Below are 18439 nucleotides of genomic sequence, written 5' to 3'. Positions count from 1 at the left end.
TCACGTAGGACGATTTTATTACCCAAGATAATTTAATATAAAAGAATAAGTTTATTAGCTATATTTTTTTAATCGTTAAAAATAGTAGCTAACATCAGAAATAGCAAAATTGGGAGCGTAAAAGCAACTACTGTGACTCCACACCGGCATTGTGATTTGTCCGAAGATATCAGTGTCTGGTGAATTTGTCAGGGGCGTATTCGTCAAGCGGTTACGTGTTGACGAGGACCTATTTTATAATAATGTCTTCCTTCCGTGTAACACTGAGAGTAATTGCTGCGGCAATAATTCCTACATTGGCATGTTTAGCCCAAGATGATGGTGCCAACACAAGACAGTACACTATGGACAATTTTCACGATGAAGTTGGAAAAATAAATCACTTCGTCATGTTCTTCGCTCCATGGTGAGTAGACTTCTCAAAAGTCTTCGTTTCTAACTATTACTGTTTAATTTCATGTAATTCTTTTGATATAATTCAATGTTCGACTCGCTAAAAATATTTCAAGCGCCCCAAAGGCGTGTGTTTTTATACGTTTGCACGAGGCGTCTCTTATTTTAATCGCTACACATGTCATTAATTTGGAACTCTTTATTGACTCTCTTACAGTATTTTGCATTGTTAAATTATTCATGTATCATTTCCTCGAGTGATATCAATTGAAATAATCTTTTTTTAAATATCTACCACTTCACGTTCTTGCCCTTACTTCCTACGTGAGAGCTGGAGAGTGGTTTGAGATATAAATCCTCAAAACTGTTCAAGTTAAAGTTGACGTATTTACGTCGATATAGCGCTTCACACCTCTCGGCAGGTACTTCAACAGAACTTACAACCCATGCCACCATATCACTAGTCCATTGCTCTTCTCTTTGAATCTAGTCAGATATTTTAATGTCATGTAAGAAACGGCATACTTTGATTGTTCTTGGAATATGAAGAAAATCTTCCTAAAATTAATTTTTTACTTGGTATTAAAGTTCTAGGCTCATTACTGGCGGTGTAATAGTAGTTTTAATGCACTGAAAATTTAGGCGTTCACTCTATTTATCAGTATTTTTCTTAATCTTTTTATATTTTTAAAAGGTGCGGTCATTGTAAGAGACTACATCCAACATGGGATGACCTGGCAAAAGTATTCAACGTAGTAGATAGTGATGTTGCTGTAGCCAAAGTTGATTGCACAATAGAAACGGAATTGTGTGCTAACAATGATGTAACAGTATACCCTACGTAAGTGCGAATAGTGGATGTATTTTTTCTATTCATATTTACATTAAATAATAAGATCATATTTACAGGTTGAAATTCTTCAAGGTAGGCGATCCAGATGGTGTAAAATATAGGGGATCCAGAGACTTGGATTCATTGACTGCTTTTGTGGAAGAAAAAATAGGAAAGAAAGCTGAGGTATGTCTCATTCAAATGGAATATATGATTTTCAAGTGTGGACTTAGATTGGTGGAGAAAATTATATTTTGGCAATCCGTGGTGATGGCCGAGGTGCAAGTCCTGAAAAGGCCAAATGCTTGTTCTCAGTTAATTTATTTTTCCACCACAGTGACCGCAATAAAATTACCAAGTTTAGTCACCAATTGTAATATAGCTCTATTTTAGTTTGCATTCTAGAATTGGCACCCATTCAAAACTTTTATATTCGGAGATTTAAGTGCAACTTGACCTAATCGGGAGGGTTTGTTGTCATATTTTAGTTGCATCATAAATGTGCAATACACACTCGAGAGAATTCCCTGCTTTCGGAGAACTATCGAACCAGATCAGGGATAGTCATTAAGAAAAAATCACATAAATATTAATTGGTTCAAAGTTCATAAATTTTATGCTGTCGATACCAATAGAAATAAATAACATTATCTAGCAATATATATCATGAGCTAAAAAGACAACATGCAGGTCCTCTTTAATTTTTTTCAAATAACTGTTTATTAAACTATCAAAACAACAGTTTTTCTCCAATAATCATTAGCCACACATTGATTTCAAGAAATTCCCTGGAGAACCAAATTAAAATAATTTGTAATTTAACGTGTATTTATGTGGAGCAGGGCCCCAAAAGAGAAAGTAACCATGAGATTGGACCACTATCGAGATGAATTAACCATGAAGGTTTAGGGAAATTTCTTCAACTATTTGGGTGCATTAAAAATATCATCCCAGGAAACATGCATGTAAGCTGGCTGAATGGTGTTGAACTTGGGTGTAATCTCTCTGGAGAGAGATAACGTTGTCTATTTTATGCTTTTCTCTTCAGTCATATAGTAGTTAAAAGTCTTGGTTGAACTATTGATCTACGTACCCAAAGTGAAAGATGTTGGGATTCATCATTTAGAACTAAAGAATGGAAATAACTACTTCCTAATTATTGGAGAAATATTAAGTTTACTAAAGAAGAAAGATTAGTTTCGTCATCAATGAAGTGAGCTCAGATCATTGCATAACATTTTCTTTGGCAGAATGAAGAAACTACTGAATTTCCCAAAGTTCCTTCGCCAGTAACAAATCTGGTTGAATTAACGGAAGAATCATTTGGACCTCATGTGCAATCTGGGAAGCACTTCGTCAAATTTTATGCTCCATGGTGTACTCATTGTCAGGTAAGTTCAGAGAATTAGTGTATAAATGTATTTAGAAATTGTGAAAAATGCATCCTTATAATAGCTAAGAGATGATTGTTTTAGCTTTAAACATTGATCATGGTTTCAATTTGATAATTAAACCCTCAAGGCTGCTAGAGGTGGAGGAAGAAAGGAGCTAGTGGCCTTACTTCTCATGTGACCTTGTTAAGTGTGGCCGAATAAATTAATCCAAATTTTGCAGAATCAATCATTTTCCTATTATTATAAATTTAACTTTGTCCTATTTTTATTTTAATCTAAAAATGGACATTTTAATTACCAAAGAGTTAATGAGATTCAGTTAATAGTTGAAATATAAAGTATTACTGATTTTACGTAATGTTCAGTTTGGAATGCTGCTAATTAAATTTTCTTGAATTCTGCCTCATTAGGCAAGAGTTTATTAATGTAAACTAGCCTTGCAGCATGAATAGGTTCTATGTGCCTCTAATATTACAAACATTTTACAAACAAACAGCTATGCTTAGCTAATGATTTTTTTAAATAGTAATCAAACTGATGGTCAGTTTCATAAGAGGGTGTAGCTCTCACCCAACACTCAACCCTATGGCTTGTGGAATCCACATTCAGGTTAGGGTGACTAACTCCTTTCCCCATGCCACCAGTTGTAACCCTGGAAGATTTGATCCTGGAAAAAATTACAGATTGGGTAAAGTTATGGTGCCTAGAGGCATCACCAAGAATCAAAATTGAGCCCTCCTGTCAGCAGTTCAGTTCTCTACCCTTTTGGATGTATTAGCCCTGACTAAAATACATGGAATATTAATTAGGCATTTAGTAATAATTTTACATAGATAAATAGATTTATTCGCCATAGAACAATACGTAATTATATGGGCTTCGTTAAGGTTCAATTACATGTATAGGTGCATTAACACATATTCATATTAATAATAATGTGCATGAAATATATGAGTATTAAAGATTTTAAAAACAGATTTCCCTGCATTGGCTCTTTATATGTACTCTTGGATACTAGAGAAAACATTATTTACAAAGAAATCTTTTAACTTTTTTAAAATTTATTTACTTGGGGAGTATTCGTTTTAACTCTTCAGGAAGTCGATTAATCAGCAGTCTTCCTGAAACTTCTGGGGTGTTTTGTAGTACTGCAACTCGGCAATGGCCATTGTGAAGATTATCCCTACCCCTGGTACCCTCCTTGTGAACATCCCTATTTATGACCAGGGAAGGGGGTTTTGGTGCAGGCATACAAAATCACATTTTACATATATATACCAGGAATGGTCATGATTTTGTGACATTTGAAATACTCCCTGCAGGATTTTCTTGCATTTAGTTTAAATATAACCCTTAATGCCCGTTTTTGAAGTGTGAGTATTCTATTGACGCTTCCATGAGCTGAACTTCCCCAGCAGACGATGCCATATCTAGCTAATGTTTAATGTTAGTAATATGCTACTATGTTTTAAAAACAGTCAATTTTTATTGCTTAAGTAAAGTCTGTCAGTGAAAATTCTCAATTATTCAGAGACTGGCACCAACCTGGGACAAGTTAGCTGAATCTTTGAATCATGATGAAGGTGTTAGCATCTCCAAGATAGATTGCACGGAACATCGCTCTGTGTGCCAAGAATTTGAAGTCAAAGGATATCCAACCCTGCTTTGGATTGAAGATGGAAAGAAGGTGGGTGTACTCCTTAGCATTATATCCAAGACTTCAATGCTGTCAAGAAAGTTGTAGCAAAATTATTTTTGAATATTTCCAACATTCTGTGAATAGTTTTAAAGAGTATTTGAGTTTGTTGTTCGTGTAGTTTTAATTGAAGTGGCATCGGTAATTCTTATGGTAAGATATGCAGATTTGAGGGAGTTCAAAAAATAACTGAATTATCATCTTATTGCCAGTCCAAGTGAATGAGTGAAAAGAAGATTTAAATTAATTCAAACCAAGAAGGTTTGTCAACCAGCATTATTGTTGGGACTACTACACTTGCTCAAATATGCAATTAAAGTATTAGTTTACTTTGAATGTGTTCTCATACAATTATTTTTTACATATTTAATAAATTATTAGCTGTTTGCAATAATTTAATATTCCACCCATGACATTGTTTACTTTTAAAATATTCGTCTTCAGACACTCAAGTTGTATACCATCTGATTTAATTATATGGAAATTTTATTTAAAATAATCGGTAGCTGAATTCATATCTGATTACTTGCTATACACATATGCACTTACTTAACTGTATGTTCAATGCCTCATCTTAAAATGACCCTGAAAGTTAACACCAGTGTGGATAAATACACCTACCTGTGTATATACAAGGATTAGACTATTTTTGTCTCTGCATTTCAATGTGATACAATTTTACATTCATTACTTAGCTAAGTATTTTGCATTGGTGTCATTTAATATAAAGAAATGCTCTGTTGCTCAGTAACTATTTAAAACTTTTTGTTATCTAAACAAATGGATTTTCATGCATCAAGTTACTCAATTTTGAATTTAGCCGAAAAGCACCCGTTTTATGACTTAGATTTAATATTTCATTAGCTATTTTGCAATTGTAATATTTCTCATGTTATCCCTATTTATATTTAGAGCATTTATATAATTACCAGTGATGGCAATTTACGTACCTGTGCTGCAAGGTAAATTAACATGTATTTATACGAAATCAGATGACATTCCAAATTCAATAATTTATCGGTTACTCTTGCCTTTTAATGGATACGTAAGAAGGAATATTATATCATGCTTACATGTCAACTGCTCTCCCAGGAAATGGGTGCAACTCCACTTGATTAATAAGCTAAACTTAGCCCATTACTCATAATTAGTCCAATTTTGTATTTTAAAGAATGGTATTGAAAATTGACCCATGTACTTAAAAGGTGCAAATGTTTCATTTCAATACTGTTAAACACTTAAAAGGAACTCAAGGTTTCAAAACTAATTAATTTCAGTAATTGTTGTCATCATGGGAACCATGGATACAAAACCTATTGCAATGCCTCAATTTTTGTATTTTATCAACAATATCTTGAAATTTGTTGGTGTTGATTAGATATTTTATGTGGTGTGACTTGTGACAATATTTCATGCCAAGAATCATTTTATCAACAGTTGCCAAATTCTTCTGATAGTGGCCTGTTATGGTTTTATGAACAAGGTTATCCATGTATGTTATTTATTGGTAAAATTCATGTGTTTATCTTGCTACATTGGCATAGGTACCTTAAAGGTGCCATGATTTGATGTCCCTTGGAGGACCTTAACAAATATGATTTTTGAGGTCATTATCCATTTCACTTAGTACATTGTTGAACAGTAAAGTTTCCTTATGCATTGTTTAATGGAGCATTATAGGATTTACATCATCTATTTGTTAAAACTTCCTAATAAGTCCTGAATAGTTTTAATTTAGGAAAAGAAATTCTCTCTAGGAAATAATGTAGCTTTACAGTGTTTATAACTTCTAGTAAGTGCAACTTAAGTTATCATAGTATAGCCACAAAGAAGAAAGACATTAAAAGTGCCTTGGGTCCCTTCTAGAATTAGAAGTTCCTTGTTGGCCCATCATGAAAAGATTAATAATTGCATAGCCATTTTATGTGAAAATAGCCGCCAAGCAGAATTTCTTTTTGGACTAAAGTGATTAATTTTATGAATTCATTCATAATTTGATTTGTTACTTTCTACAGTATATTTGTTTAAAGCATTGATATCGAGTGAAATATCGGTAAAAAGTATATGATTTTCAAATCATGTTTCATTACCTTGTGTATTATAAGTAATTTGTATGAATGTGAATTTTATTAAAAATGTGTGAGTTAGATGTCTCAATTTTTCCCACTATTTTTTCATGGAAATTGTTCATGTTTCTTAAGGGATTCATTTAAAAAATATTGCACTAAATGTAATAAATTCACATTTCCAGATATTTTGTTAAATATTTCAGAAAAGGTTTGTACAAATTTCACGTAAAATTACTGTCAACTTTTAGTGCTAACTCTCTTCATCATATGATTTTTAATGCATGATGCTGTCTGCCAAATTGTATGCCCAAGTTTTACTATCAATTCCCGGTGAAGAGTTGCCTGATGTGTTTGACCAAAAGTATTCCAGTTGTAAATAAAATCTATTTTTAATTATGCTCAAAATTAATTGAGAAATTTATCTTTATTTACTTTTCTGGAAGAGGATGTTTAAAAAAACGTTATTAGTTTGGATATTTTTCTTACAATTTCTGGACTTCCTGAAACTTTCAAAGAAAACATCAAACAGTGTCTAGTTTGTCATTTCTTACATGTTCAGCTCTTGATATTTCTGAGTCACCATAAGGAAATGTTAATAATGTTCTTTATAAATTTTGCCTTACATGCAATTAGGTGGAAAAATACGGTGGGTCCCGAACTCACGAAGATCTGAAGGATTTTGTTTCTCGCATGATGGGCTCTGGTGATGAAAATGTAGAACCAGAAGTTGAAGAAACCCCTGAAGCGGTTGGTACACTTCATGGCGGCAATTTTGAAAATGGCATTTCTAAAGGATTGACATTTGTAAAGTTTTTTGCTCCATGGTGAGAAATATTCTTAAATTTTTTATTTTAGTTCTACTCGTAAAGAAGCAAGTGTTTGGATATACATAGTAAAAACCCACTTCAGATGCTCTTGACAGAAGTCTATGATAACTGTACTTAAAGCAAGATAATGGAATACTCTTTGTATCTTAAACTTGCAAAATTAAATTAGAATTTTTTTTCCTCTTCATGTTTAAAATAAGTTTTTCACCCATATTAAACTATAAATGAACAATTTATGTACCTTAACTTAGTAAAAGTATATAAATTGAATTGAAGATACTTTTATTTTTTAATGATAGAATTATTAATGGGAAATAAATAATAAATGTAAAAAAGTTATAAATAAGTAAATATTTACTCCGTACACTAAGTACTCTATTCATAGTTTTAAGATATTAGCAAATATGGCTCTTTGCCCAGTGTTCACTTAGTGGAATAATGTTCAAGTCTTATTTTAATGTTGTGCCATTTATTCTGGAGCTTTGAGTGTACTTTCCCTGAAGGAAAAGAATGAGTTGCCTGTGACATTTTTTCTTTAAAAAGATAAATTTCTTTATCTATCATATTTCTTTGCGAGTTATTGAAGTATGCCATTTTCTCTCTTCATCATTGGCTTGCATAATATCGTCAATTGTTTCACTGGCCAACAACCTCATTGTTGGGAATTATATTTGTTTTTAATCTTCATTGTTTCTCCCCTTGTGTGTGCCTTTTTCTTACAACCTAGTTATGATTGCCCAATTGTTTTCTTGCCTTAGACTTGCAAGTGAACCATATTTTTGCTAATCAAGTTTTGATGACAACATAAATGATAAGTAAATCCCAATTAACTTACTGCATGACCCAGGTTTCAATGTGAGGTGGCATCTGAACACAATTGTACGAATAAGCTAAGGTGTTTTCATCATAAAATATAATGTCATCCATGATAATTTGTTTTATGAATGTAATTTCTATCCTCAGTAGTGTGGTACAATTTCTAAAATAGTGCCACCTATGTGGAGGCAGAGGTGGCAGCTACCTCAATGAGTTACAGATGCTGCTTTTACTACCCTGTGTATGATTTTCATTCCTGGATAGATCAGCCATGCATAATCCCCTCCTGAGCAATCATCATTAAAACCTCCCACCATTTGTATTTCCAGAGGATAAGCTACTTTGACTCATCACAGTTGACTCATGTGAATGTGAATGGAATTTGACTTTTCAGGTGCGGGCATTGCAAACGGCTTTCTCCCACTTGGGATGAACTTGGAAAGAAATTCATTGGAAGTGATTTGGTGAAATTGGTTCGAGTGGACTGCACTTTGGAAAACAGCAAGTCACTTTGTTCAAAACAAGGGGTGCGTACACAAGAGCTACTGCCTCTCCTAGATCATGTTATATTTTTACCTATATAAATATATGTGGTACAAATATGATGCATTTACTCTTTAGTTTATGTTATTTCATTAGAAAAATTAGTTTCCCTCCATTTTCTCATGGTGTCATATAATGATAACATTTTTGGGTATAAATTTGTTTAAGACATTTTTGGCTCTCCCAAGATGACTCAATGTTTCCCGACCAATAAGGTCCTTTTATTGGCGATCTTCTCTGAATCTCACCTTTCAAGCTCTGCAATGTATGGATGTATGAAACCCTGCATTTTTGAAAAATTGAAACATTAACTGAAAAATGTTAAGGGTAACCTCAAGGTCAGGGTTAAGCTTAACCATGACGTTAATAAACGCGAAAAATTATTAACTCTTTTAGTTTATGTTACAAATATGTCACGGACAGGGAATAGCATAACTTAATGGCACCTGGGTTAAACTGGATGCAATATGCAATGCAGTTTCCCTTCATTCTCTAAGCAAATTTCTGATCCATAATAATGTTTTTCTAAGGAATGCATTCAACATTGCGGGATTCCACTAAAATGGATTATTTTTTACTCCTGGAGTAATACTTGAGTTGTTGGAATGTTTTAATGAAAACTTGGCTATTTTCAGAACACTAAGTAATGATTAAAGCACTGATTTGATGGGTACATTTCATTGCCACTGTGCATTCTAGTAGAGTAGCCTGGTAGGAAAGTAGACAATCTTTGACTAATGCTAGAAGGTTTGTAGGTTCATATTGTGGTAATGTCTTGGTAATAATTGACCTGCCAGACTAAAATTCAGGCCATCATTTTGCCCGTAAAATAATCTTCAGTGTTGTTGGAAAACACAGTTGACACCCAGACTTTCTTCTTCCACCCTAGATTATGTTTTTCTCATAGCAGATGAGATTTACCCTTCCCTATCAAAATCAACCTCCTGGTTGAATTCTGTATCAATGGATTTTGATAGCTCATGTATTCAACTTTTTCCAACATCCCCATAAGCTTCAATTTATGTAACCTTGTCTTTATTCTTCTCAGGTGGATGGTTACCCAACACTTTTCTTGTACCACAATGGGGAGAAAATATCGGAGTACAATGGTTCTCGCAGCTTAGACGACCTCTATGAGTTTGTCATCAAGCACTACCCATCTCATGATGAGTTATGAATTGGGCACCTCATGTATATACATTGAAATGTCCTCATCTCTCCAATGATCTCGCCACTTGGATTCTACTGTACAATCAGTGTTATGAAGCAGAAATGAATAGTGCACCAGACACTGAGGAGCATCAGTGGACTTCAATGACTATTTGTGAATTGTAAAAGTTTTGTTAACTTCAGACTAGATCTTGGTTATAATATCAGTCCTGTGAATTTTGAAAACCACTATCATTCGGGTAAATCATGTTGAAAATGTGCGTGCACAAGTAATATTTCTGATAAGAGTGGTTTATCTCTCTGCCTAGATTTACTGGCTCTTTTCAGACAGATAATATTTTATATTGGTTAATATATTTTTAATTAGTTTCGGATTTGCATTGTGTAATTAATTTTTCTCGTCAGCATTAACTCTTAATACCTACAACTTCCTGGCCATTCCATGATGATATTACAGGGCACGACAGTGAAACATTGCTCAAATGGTAGAAATTTCTTAATCATACTTTAGTGGGTCCAAAGAGATACTCAAGTTTAATGAATGCAACTAATTTTAATTCATCAGCCATTACTGTCTAGTCTAACGTTAAGAATTTCTACTTTTTATCACGAAACTGCTGGAACCTTATTGAAATTGGTGAAATACAATTTTGTTCAAAATTTATTAAGGCATGTTCATTTCATAAACCCGAAATAAAACAAATATAAAATTAAATCACAATAAACCAAGTACTTAAATTCCACCAAAACTTACATCTATGATTTTTCACTCTCTCTCATCAAGGACGTCCACAATTCGTGGTTACATCAGGAGCACTAAAATTTCTTCCTTGCACTTAATAGAACTATGTCAGCACTGGAAAATTGTGGATGTTGGTCCAAGATTGGTATCTTTGTCACAAGAAACTTTTCTTCAAGTAATTCAAAGAATTTCTCCCATAAGTCCTTCTGTTTTGGTGTATCCCGGAGCTCCTGGCAAATAAGTACTTCTGTTTCTCTTCTAGCAAGTTCTTCCACAGTTTTCAGCAGTGGTTCCAAAGACTTAACCAAGAAAGATGGGAAACAATAATGAGTTATGTGATGGAAACTGGATTCTACTGAAGTAAAATTCATCTTCTATTATGTTTGAACTGATTAGTTCATTTTCATAAACATGAAAAATTATATTATTGAATAAAAACAGAGTAGCATAGGTCATGAACATTAGGAGCATAGACATGAACTGTTAACCATGAAGAAGGCATGCTTTGAATGTTTAATTAATGCAGAAAATTATCAACTGCTAAAAATATGTAAAAAATTGGAGTCACTGACAGGAAATAGCACAACTATATGGCAATTGAGTTAAACTGGATGAATTACGCAATGCAGTTCCCTTCATTGCTCAAAATGTGATCCATAATAATGTTTTTTTTTTCAAAGGTATGCATTCTACATTGCAGGGAAGTTCAAATTCAAACAATACAATTAATATCTCATTGAACACACATTTTTATCAATTCCAACAACATGGAATAAAAAATGTTATTTATGAAACTTTCATTCAGCCATGCCAGAGTTATGTCATTCTATGCAAGCTAATGAAGTGTTGTAAGGCAATGAAATGAAACGGGTATCCCAATGATTTATTTCTCACAAAAAATATTAGGTTATAATTTATCAACTAAAGCCTAATTATTAAAAATGTGTGCATGAGAGTCAGGCATTCTCAGAAAAAACTTGTGAGAAAAGTAACTTGCAGAGGACATACAAATTACAATTCATTTATTGCTAACACGTGAAATCATTCATCCCACATTTTTTAGCCTAGTAGTAATTAGAGCATGAGGCATGAAGGTTAAACATAATATGATTATGAATAAAATCCTTTCTCTCATGAACTTAGTCACACTGAAACAAATACCTAATAAGCACAATCACTGAACACCAATCAATTGTTCAATTATAACATTAATTTTAGGATAAAAATAATACAATCACAGATTCATTTCAATTATGATCATGGAGAAAGCTAAGAAGATGCCAGATTTGTGATTGTTTCTAATTGGAACAAAAACATGGGCAAATTCAACATCCAAAGAGATTCTCACATGTATATTAAGTTTTTAGATGAAAAGATATGGCTCACCTGGTCATAGTAAACACAGTCTGCAATGAGGATTAAATCAGGTGTAGGCCAGTCTGATGTGTTCTCTTTACCCCAAACTAATTCTTTTGCTACAATTTTGCCCCCATTTGCATCCCACACTATGCGATTCACATCTATGTTGGACCACAACAGTGATATTACTTCTGGCAGATCTGTCACGACAACATCAGCTCTGCAACAAATCGAGCAAAATGAAAACCCATTGACATTTACAAATGCAGCCGAAATAGCCATAAAATGCACTGAATCTTTATTCAGAGTTCTCACCAATTTTTACAAACAAATTTGAATAATCTCATATGTATCACATCCCATTATAATTAATACTGACTAAAAAAGTGCAGATAGTAATGGTAAATTTGATATTAGAAAACACATACACGCACACACATTTATATAAATACACATACGTAGGAAAAAATGTTTTAAATAGATTAATAAAAATTAAAAGAACGCTCATATTTTGGTCATCCATATTTTTAAAAACAAGTTCTATCAATTAAAAAAAATTTTTTAAATTACTATATATAGTTTTGTGCATCCAACATTTCAGTCTTTAGATTGGTTAGTTATTTGTAGCCCTCCTCTTCTATTCAGTGACAATTTCCTCATTCCCTATTAGATTTACTATTTAATTTTTCTTAATTTGGCCTATGTGCTTGCCTCTTGGATCTTCCTCATGGAAGCTTCCCTTCAATTCTTCCTGCTATTGTTTCTCACCAATCCTGTGCCTATAGGTGCACTCAATCCATCTAGTTCATCTTTCCTGTACAGTTATTCACATGGTCCCTGCCTCTTTTGTGTACTTCCTTGTTCCTCACTTCATTTGTTCATTTAAACTGAAGAATTCTCCTGAAGCAATGTATCAAACGCTTACTTCTCCACTTTCGCAATGTTCTATTGTTTAGATCCATAAAAGTGCCATGTTCCATACGAATGTTTTGATGAACTGTTGTTGCATTTGAACCTTGGGTTCTTTGATTAAATTAGTCACCTTGTCTTCATGAATGCTTTCTGAGCTTGAGCTGTTCTTCACTTGATGTGTATCGACCTTCTCACATCCCAAGTAATACTTCTGCTCAGATAGTAGAAGGATTCCACTAGCTCCAGTATTACTCCTCGAATTACAATACCTCCCAGCTTTTTTTTCACCCAATGATTTTAGTTTTCTCCAGATTGATGCTCAAGTTCAAGCAGAAGTACTTGGTCCAAGGCATTCAGGAGTTTCTTTCAAGTCCACTTGTATTCCTGGAACTACTTCTATGTCATCTCCAAATTGCATCTTATTGATTTCTTCGCAATTCACCCTGACTCCTTTCATTGCCAATACTTTTGCTTCTTTTAATGACTCTTACTAGATAGCTAAATAGTGCTGGCATTAGGTTGCATAATCGTCTTGCCATTTTGTTTATTTTGGCTTCTACTTTCCTGCTGTTTTTCATTTGTATGGTTGTTATCTTATTCTTGTAGTGATGTTGGTAATTTTAGCCCCTTTCAAGTGCTTCTAGTATTATGAACAACTTGTTCCATTTGATTTAGTGGAAGGCTTTCACCAAATCCACAATTAGCAAAAATAATAGCATGTTTAAATGAACATTTTTTCAACTAGCACCATCAAGGTAAGTACTGCTTCTCTTGCTCCTTTGTTTTTTCCGGATTCAAAAAATTTTACCTATGAGACTTTCTTCTATCTTTCCTTATTCTTCAGCCAATTATCTGGTCAAGTATTTTTTATGCATTCTTCACATTTATCTTGGTTTCTTCAGCATTGCATTGCCACACACTACTCGAATTCCTATGGCAGTTGCCCATTATTGTAGATAGCTCTGATATTTATAAAAAGGGTATATTTGACTTTGACCCTATGTGTCTTGATTATTTCTCAGTTTAATATTTTCAATTCCTGGTGCCTTGTTCTTCTTCACGTCTTTGACGAATATGATTGATTCCCAGTACCTCTAGGCCTGATTGGTCTTCTTCAATCATGATTTCTTCTTTAACTAAGCCATCTTCAGGTGGCTTTGGTATATAACTTCAATGCATTCCCTCCATCTTTTCTCAATGTTTTAGTTTTCCATTAATACCTTTCCATTTGCATCTTGGACGTTGTGGGATTTTGCTGTTCTTTCTCTTCTCTAATTACTAAGCAGTTTCACTGTTCCCTTTCTTTGTGTTGGTATTTATTTCCTTGCAGCAGCTTTCCATCCACTCTTCCATGGCCTTCTTTCACTCTCATGACTTGGTTCGGCAACCTCTTGTAAATGATTTTTACTCTGTTTCATTTCTTTAATTTCTTCTCGTCTCCATTAGTTCTCTTATTTCAGCTGCTTTCCATGGCTGCTCAAATCTTGCCACCTTATGAGTTGCTCATCTGCTCCTTTGGTTATAATATTCTTCAATTCCTTCCATCGTCTTCCATTTTATTCTCGTGTATTCCTTTTATATTTCTTTGGGTGGTTACAGTGAACTTTTCTCTTGCTTGCTTTTGCTCCTGCTGGATTCCTGTGTTACTTTCTTCATCTTCTTTTGTCGCAGCCTGCTGTCCATAACCATCAGGTTGAGAGGGTATCAATTTCTGTAGTTCTTGCATTGTTTCTGCTGTTCAAATTGTGTATTTTCCTTTACTAGAGTTACAGCACCTTGATTGTAATGGTGATTATGATGTGAATCTTGAAATTGATACATAATTATGATTATAAATTGTGATATGTGCGTGTGGACTTGGTTTAGACACCACTAAAGGCATCGGTTTACATGGAAAATACCCAGGTATTCAGGAAGATATCAATTCAGGAAATTGAATTTGGAAGCATTCATAGGAATGAAAAAAAAGGAGTATCAGCAACCTTTAAATTAAATTACGAGCGAGGACAAGGAGCTGGGTAGTATAAAGAAATAGATGAAACATCAAAAGAGGAATATTGATAACTGCAATTGAAACTATAGGACATGGATTACGAATTATCTCTAGAAAGAAGTGTCAAGAGTTAAATACAGTAATAAACTAAGGCAGGTAAAAAATAGAGCAAAAGAAGCATGGTGGAATGGAAAGTTTATAAAGGAAGGGTGAAATTAATGCTCTATACAGGAAAGTTTACGCCTTGTCAGATTGATTGATTGACTATGTAGAAGAATTGCATGGTAAAGACATGAGCCCGGCAAGCTTAGACCTAGAAAGAATGTGACATACATGAGGATAGCTTATGTGTGGCTAATTCAATGGCAAAATAGAATGGTGATTCATATCAAAAAAGGCTGTGAGGTTTGACAACATTAACTTTAAACTACCTAAAGGTTGACAAAAATGTTGAAGAAACAGTTAATTGACTGATTTGTAGCATTTATGAGGGAAGAAATTAGCCAGAAGATTTCATCTGATCAGTGTTAGTTCCGAGTCCAAAAAAGAAAAAGGCAGTCATCTTAAGGGTAGAGAACAATAAATTTGATTTTGCATGCAGCTAAAATGGTTCTCATGATTAAGAGCATGGAAAATGATAACAAAGGGGATGACAGTTTGGGTATGGGAAGGAAAGAGACGTGTGATGCCATAGTAGTTCTAAGGTCACTAAGAGGAATATAGAACTCAATCAGGATGTATTTATCAGTTTCATAATTTTGATTAGGCATTAGTTGGGTGAATTTGAGTTGAATTAGTGAATGCATTGCAGAATTTAGAAGTATATTGGAGGGATAAGCAAATTATGTGCCTATCCCTCATAACTTATCTACATCAGAAGTCTTCTGGACCAAATTGGTCAAAGTAGTAGGGATGTAAGACCAAGGCATTAGGCAAAGAAGCTTTCACAAAGAGGAAAGGATTGATGACAGAGATGATGAGTTAGGTATATGAAGAAGGGTCAGGAATAGGATAGGCATGTTGGATGAAATAAAGGGTGGAAGGAAGCATGCATAATTACACTTGGGCTTATTTTAAAGTTGGACATCAGGTTGTTTTGCTAGGAGAGCCGAAAATTGTCATTGCACCATTGTGTAGCTTGGGTCCATCCAGATCCTACCTTAACCAGTTGATTACTAATAATATGAATGCATAAACTTGCATTTTACTTTTTCAAGGTGCTTAACTGGAATTTGTGGAAAAGTTGTATTTGAAGATCAGTTTTCTGATGAATGTCTCACAAGGTTTACATACCAATGAAGAAACATATTTGGATCATAAATTCGGTAATATCACAATTGCATTGCCCTGGAAAAAATAGAGGCAACGTAAGCATGAAATGAGAAGTTGTGTGGAAATCACTGATTTATCTTTATTATTTCCAGCTTATCGAACAGTACCACCAAAATAGACAGTGTAAAATGGTCTACAATGATTCCTTTTGTAGGCTCTTTGTCACTTAAATGAAGTACTACCCATCGCAGTGAATACTGAAAGCAGGTCTTCAAATCGGTAGTTAACCTCATTCACATTATAAACTGGTGGATATCACACATGGGCACATTAAATTCAATTGTTCGTGATTATAGATTATCAATGAGTGTGCACAATTTACCTTTTATGAAGTACTATTGAACAAATTCCAAAGAAACCGCGGGAGCTGCCAAAACTGTAACTTTTAACTGAGTCATCCGCTAATATGCATTTCAATGCAACAATTTCAGGGTTTAATAATCATTTGCCCATCCCTGTCAAAGCGAATGATTTTTTACTCTGTAACTGTTGCATTGAAATACTATTGAACATTATGTTTGTCATTACCAGATTTCTTCGAATTCACGCAGCAAAATGCACCACCTTGTTGTCAACTTCACAAACTACAAATAAGGGCTTAAATGAAGCTGGTCATCCCAGAGACTAATCTTAATTTTCATTAGACATTACGAAGTAATAATATTATGCATGTATAAAAACTTCAAATTTCTATCGTTATAACCTTCCATTGCTGGATAACTCACAGAAGCAAAAATACAGCAAAACAAAAGGAGATACGGAAAATCTAAGAAAAGAAAAAAGTTACCTATTTCAATAGCAAGAACATACAGTAATAGTAATCGACAGCAAGTAATAAAACGTTCCAGGGGCACGTTCAAAACTAACTGAAATCTTGTATAAAGACTTTTTCCATTTGAAATAGAACATATAATGTTCTGATATATTAATTAAAGTGCCTGTGCGCATGAGTATCTTCAGCAATACTGATTTACCTTCCGTGGAAGAGCAACCTAGAATTATATATCCGCCTTGTTCCTTCCATGAACATTGACACTCCTACGCCCGTCTATTTTTTTATATTTAGTATCCAAAACGGAAATACACATGCAGAAAGTATCGGGCAATGAAGAACAATTGACAATATATATATATGGCTTATACATATGCCATATATACAAGCCAAGTCTCAACCACCGCAAACAGCCTTAGATGAGAAGATTACTTCCAGCTGGCATTGCGATTCCGTCATTGCATTTGGGTAAATACATATGTATGAAGCGCTATTATTTGAGTGTGGCATTATCACTATAGATACCCCGATTGCTACCTATCTGCGCATAATTGGAAGAAATCCTAAATAAGAAATTAATGATAGCGACCTTCTTTAACGTGTATAATATTTTCTTTTTAAAATGGAAAATTTAAACATAATCGTGTGAAATAAAACATTTAAATATAATAATATTTACTTTCAAAGCTCACTTAGACGAGCAGTTTCCGTACCCGAATGAAGCAGCAGTGAGACCGGCACCTCCGACTCCCGAACCAAGTTCAACCACAAATTTGCTTTTAAACAAGTCTTTATTCTTTTTCCGATCTATAAGTGTTTCCAAATACTTAGCGAGGACCACACATGCATCCCATACGACACAACTGGTATCCCCAACTTCTTTTTGAAATAAATTCAATTCACCGCATATTCCTTTAATTTCAAGAACTCTTGTGAAAAACCTAGTTTTTGATTTTTCCATTTCTAGATTCTGCAAGTTGGGGCTCTCACTGTTGACTTCCATTTAAAAATTATCGGTTGGGTATACACAAAACTGCTGTGCTTCCGGCTTCAAACTCGAACACATACGCTTAACGCACTTAGGCTTGTCATCGCGTGTCATATCGAATTTCAACTGTTGTGCTGAATAGTGGCGGGAATATATGTTCGAGCTACATAGTTAATCAGTATAAACCGTCACCGATATTCTTTATTGAATGGCCCTTTTTCTAATAAAAAAATACATAATCTGCAATTGTTTGAATAAGTTCATTTCCTTCTATTCTCTAGGGAGATATGGTTTCAACATTTAACCACCCTGGGTTTATGGTTATGACGTGGAAACTAAAGCTCAATCATCCCAATTGAAGCTGCGGCACGAGCCAAGACCGAAAAAAGCGTGCGAAGTTCGGTCGAATGTGAAAGTTTTGCTTATAGTTTTCTTCGATTGCGGGGGCGCGGTTCATCAAGAGTTCTTGCCACCAGGTAGAACGGTAAATAAGGAATATTACCTGCAAGTTGTGCGCAATTTGCACGAAGTAATCCGCCACAAACGCCCCGATTTTTGTGAGAACAAAAATTGGCTTTTGCACCATGACAACGCCCCTCTT

The 18439-nt window shown here is 34.2% G+C and overlaps 2 protein-coding genes across 3 annotated transcripts; one reads left to right on the top strand and one right to left on the bottom strand.

Moving 5' to 3' along the window:
* Positions 1–49: 49 nt before the first annotated feature.
* prtp (thioredoxin domain-containing protein pretaporter) lies at positions 50–10404 on the top strand. The gene is made up of 8 exons (XM_071594752.1): positions 50–406; positions 1088–1234; positions 1303–1411; positions 2476–2616; positions 4151–4306; positions 7018–7208; positions 8422–8554; positions 9619–10404. Exons 1-8 carry the CDS (start codon positions 243–245, stop codon positions 9745–9747), a joined length of 1170 nt encoding a protein of 389 aa, XP_071450853.1. The 5' UTR covers positions 50–242; the 3' UTR covers positions 9748–10404.
* Positions 10384–17900, bottom strand: LOC139696146 (protein N-lysine methyltransferase METTL21D-like). Of its 2 annotated transcripts, none has more exons than XM_071594753.1 (3): positions 17543–17900; positions 11869–12061; positions 10384–10781 (listed from the first exon to the last, which is right to left on the bottom strand). In XM_071594753.1, exons 1-3 carry the CDS (start codon positions 17851–17853, stop codon positions 10557–10559), a joined length of 729 nt encoding a protein of 242 aa, XP_071450854.1. In that variant the 5' UTR covers positions 17854–17900; the 3' UTR covers positions 10384–10556. The 2 variants fall into 2 exon arrangements, with proteins under 2 accessions (XP_071450854.1, XP_071450855.1); XM_071594754.1 differs by having other exon boundaries at positions 17564–17900.
* Between the last annotated feature and the right edge of the window lie 539 nt (positions 17901–18439).

Source organism: Hetaerina americana, unplaced genomic scaffold (assembly GCF_022747635.1).
Source record: "Hetaerina americana unplaced genomic scaffold, ioHetAmer1.1.p SCAF_7, whole genome shotgun sequence".
Taxonomy (NCBI): Eukaryota; Metazoa; Arthropoda; class Insecta; order Odonata; family Calopterygidae; genus Hetaerina; species Hetaerina americana.
The sequence above is the reverse complement of the archived record's forward strand: the minus strand, read 5'-3'. Positions and strand labels throughout refer to the sequence as shown.

Excerpts from the sequence above, each read along its gene's own strand:
- LOC139696146 (XM_071594753.1), bottom strand. The coding sequence starts at position 17,853 with ATGGAAGTCAACAGTGAGAGCCCCAACTTGCAGAATCTAGAAATGGAA. Across the intron at positions 12,062-17,542 it reads TACGGAAACTGCTCGTCTAA|AGCTGATGTTGTCGTGACAG; the intron begins GTGAGCTTTGAA and ends GATTTGTTGCAG. Across the intron at positions 10,782-11,868 it reads ACTGTGTTTACTATGACCAG|TCTTTGGAACCACTGCTGAA; the intron begins GTGAGCCATATC and ends TTCTTGGTTAAG.
- prtp (XM_071594752.1), top strand. The coding sequence starts at position 243 with ATGTCTTCCTTCCGTGTAACACTGAGAGTAATTGCTGCGGCAATAATT. Across the intron at positions 407-1,087 it reads GTCATGTTCTTCGCTCCATG|GTGCGGTCATTGTAAGAGAC; the intron begins GTGAGTAGACTT and ends TATTTTTAAAAG. Across the intron at positions 2,617-4,150 it reads CATGGTGTACTCATTGTCAG|AGACTGGCACCAACCTGGGA; the intron begins GTAAGTTCAGAG and ends TCAATTATTCAG.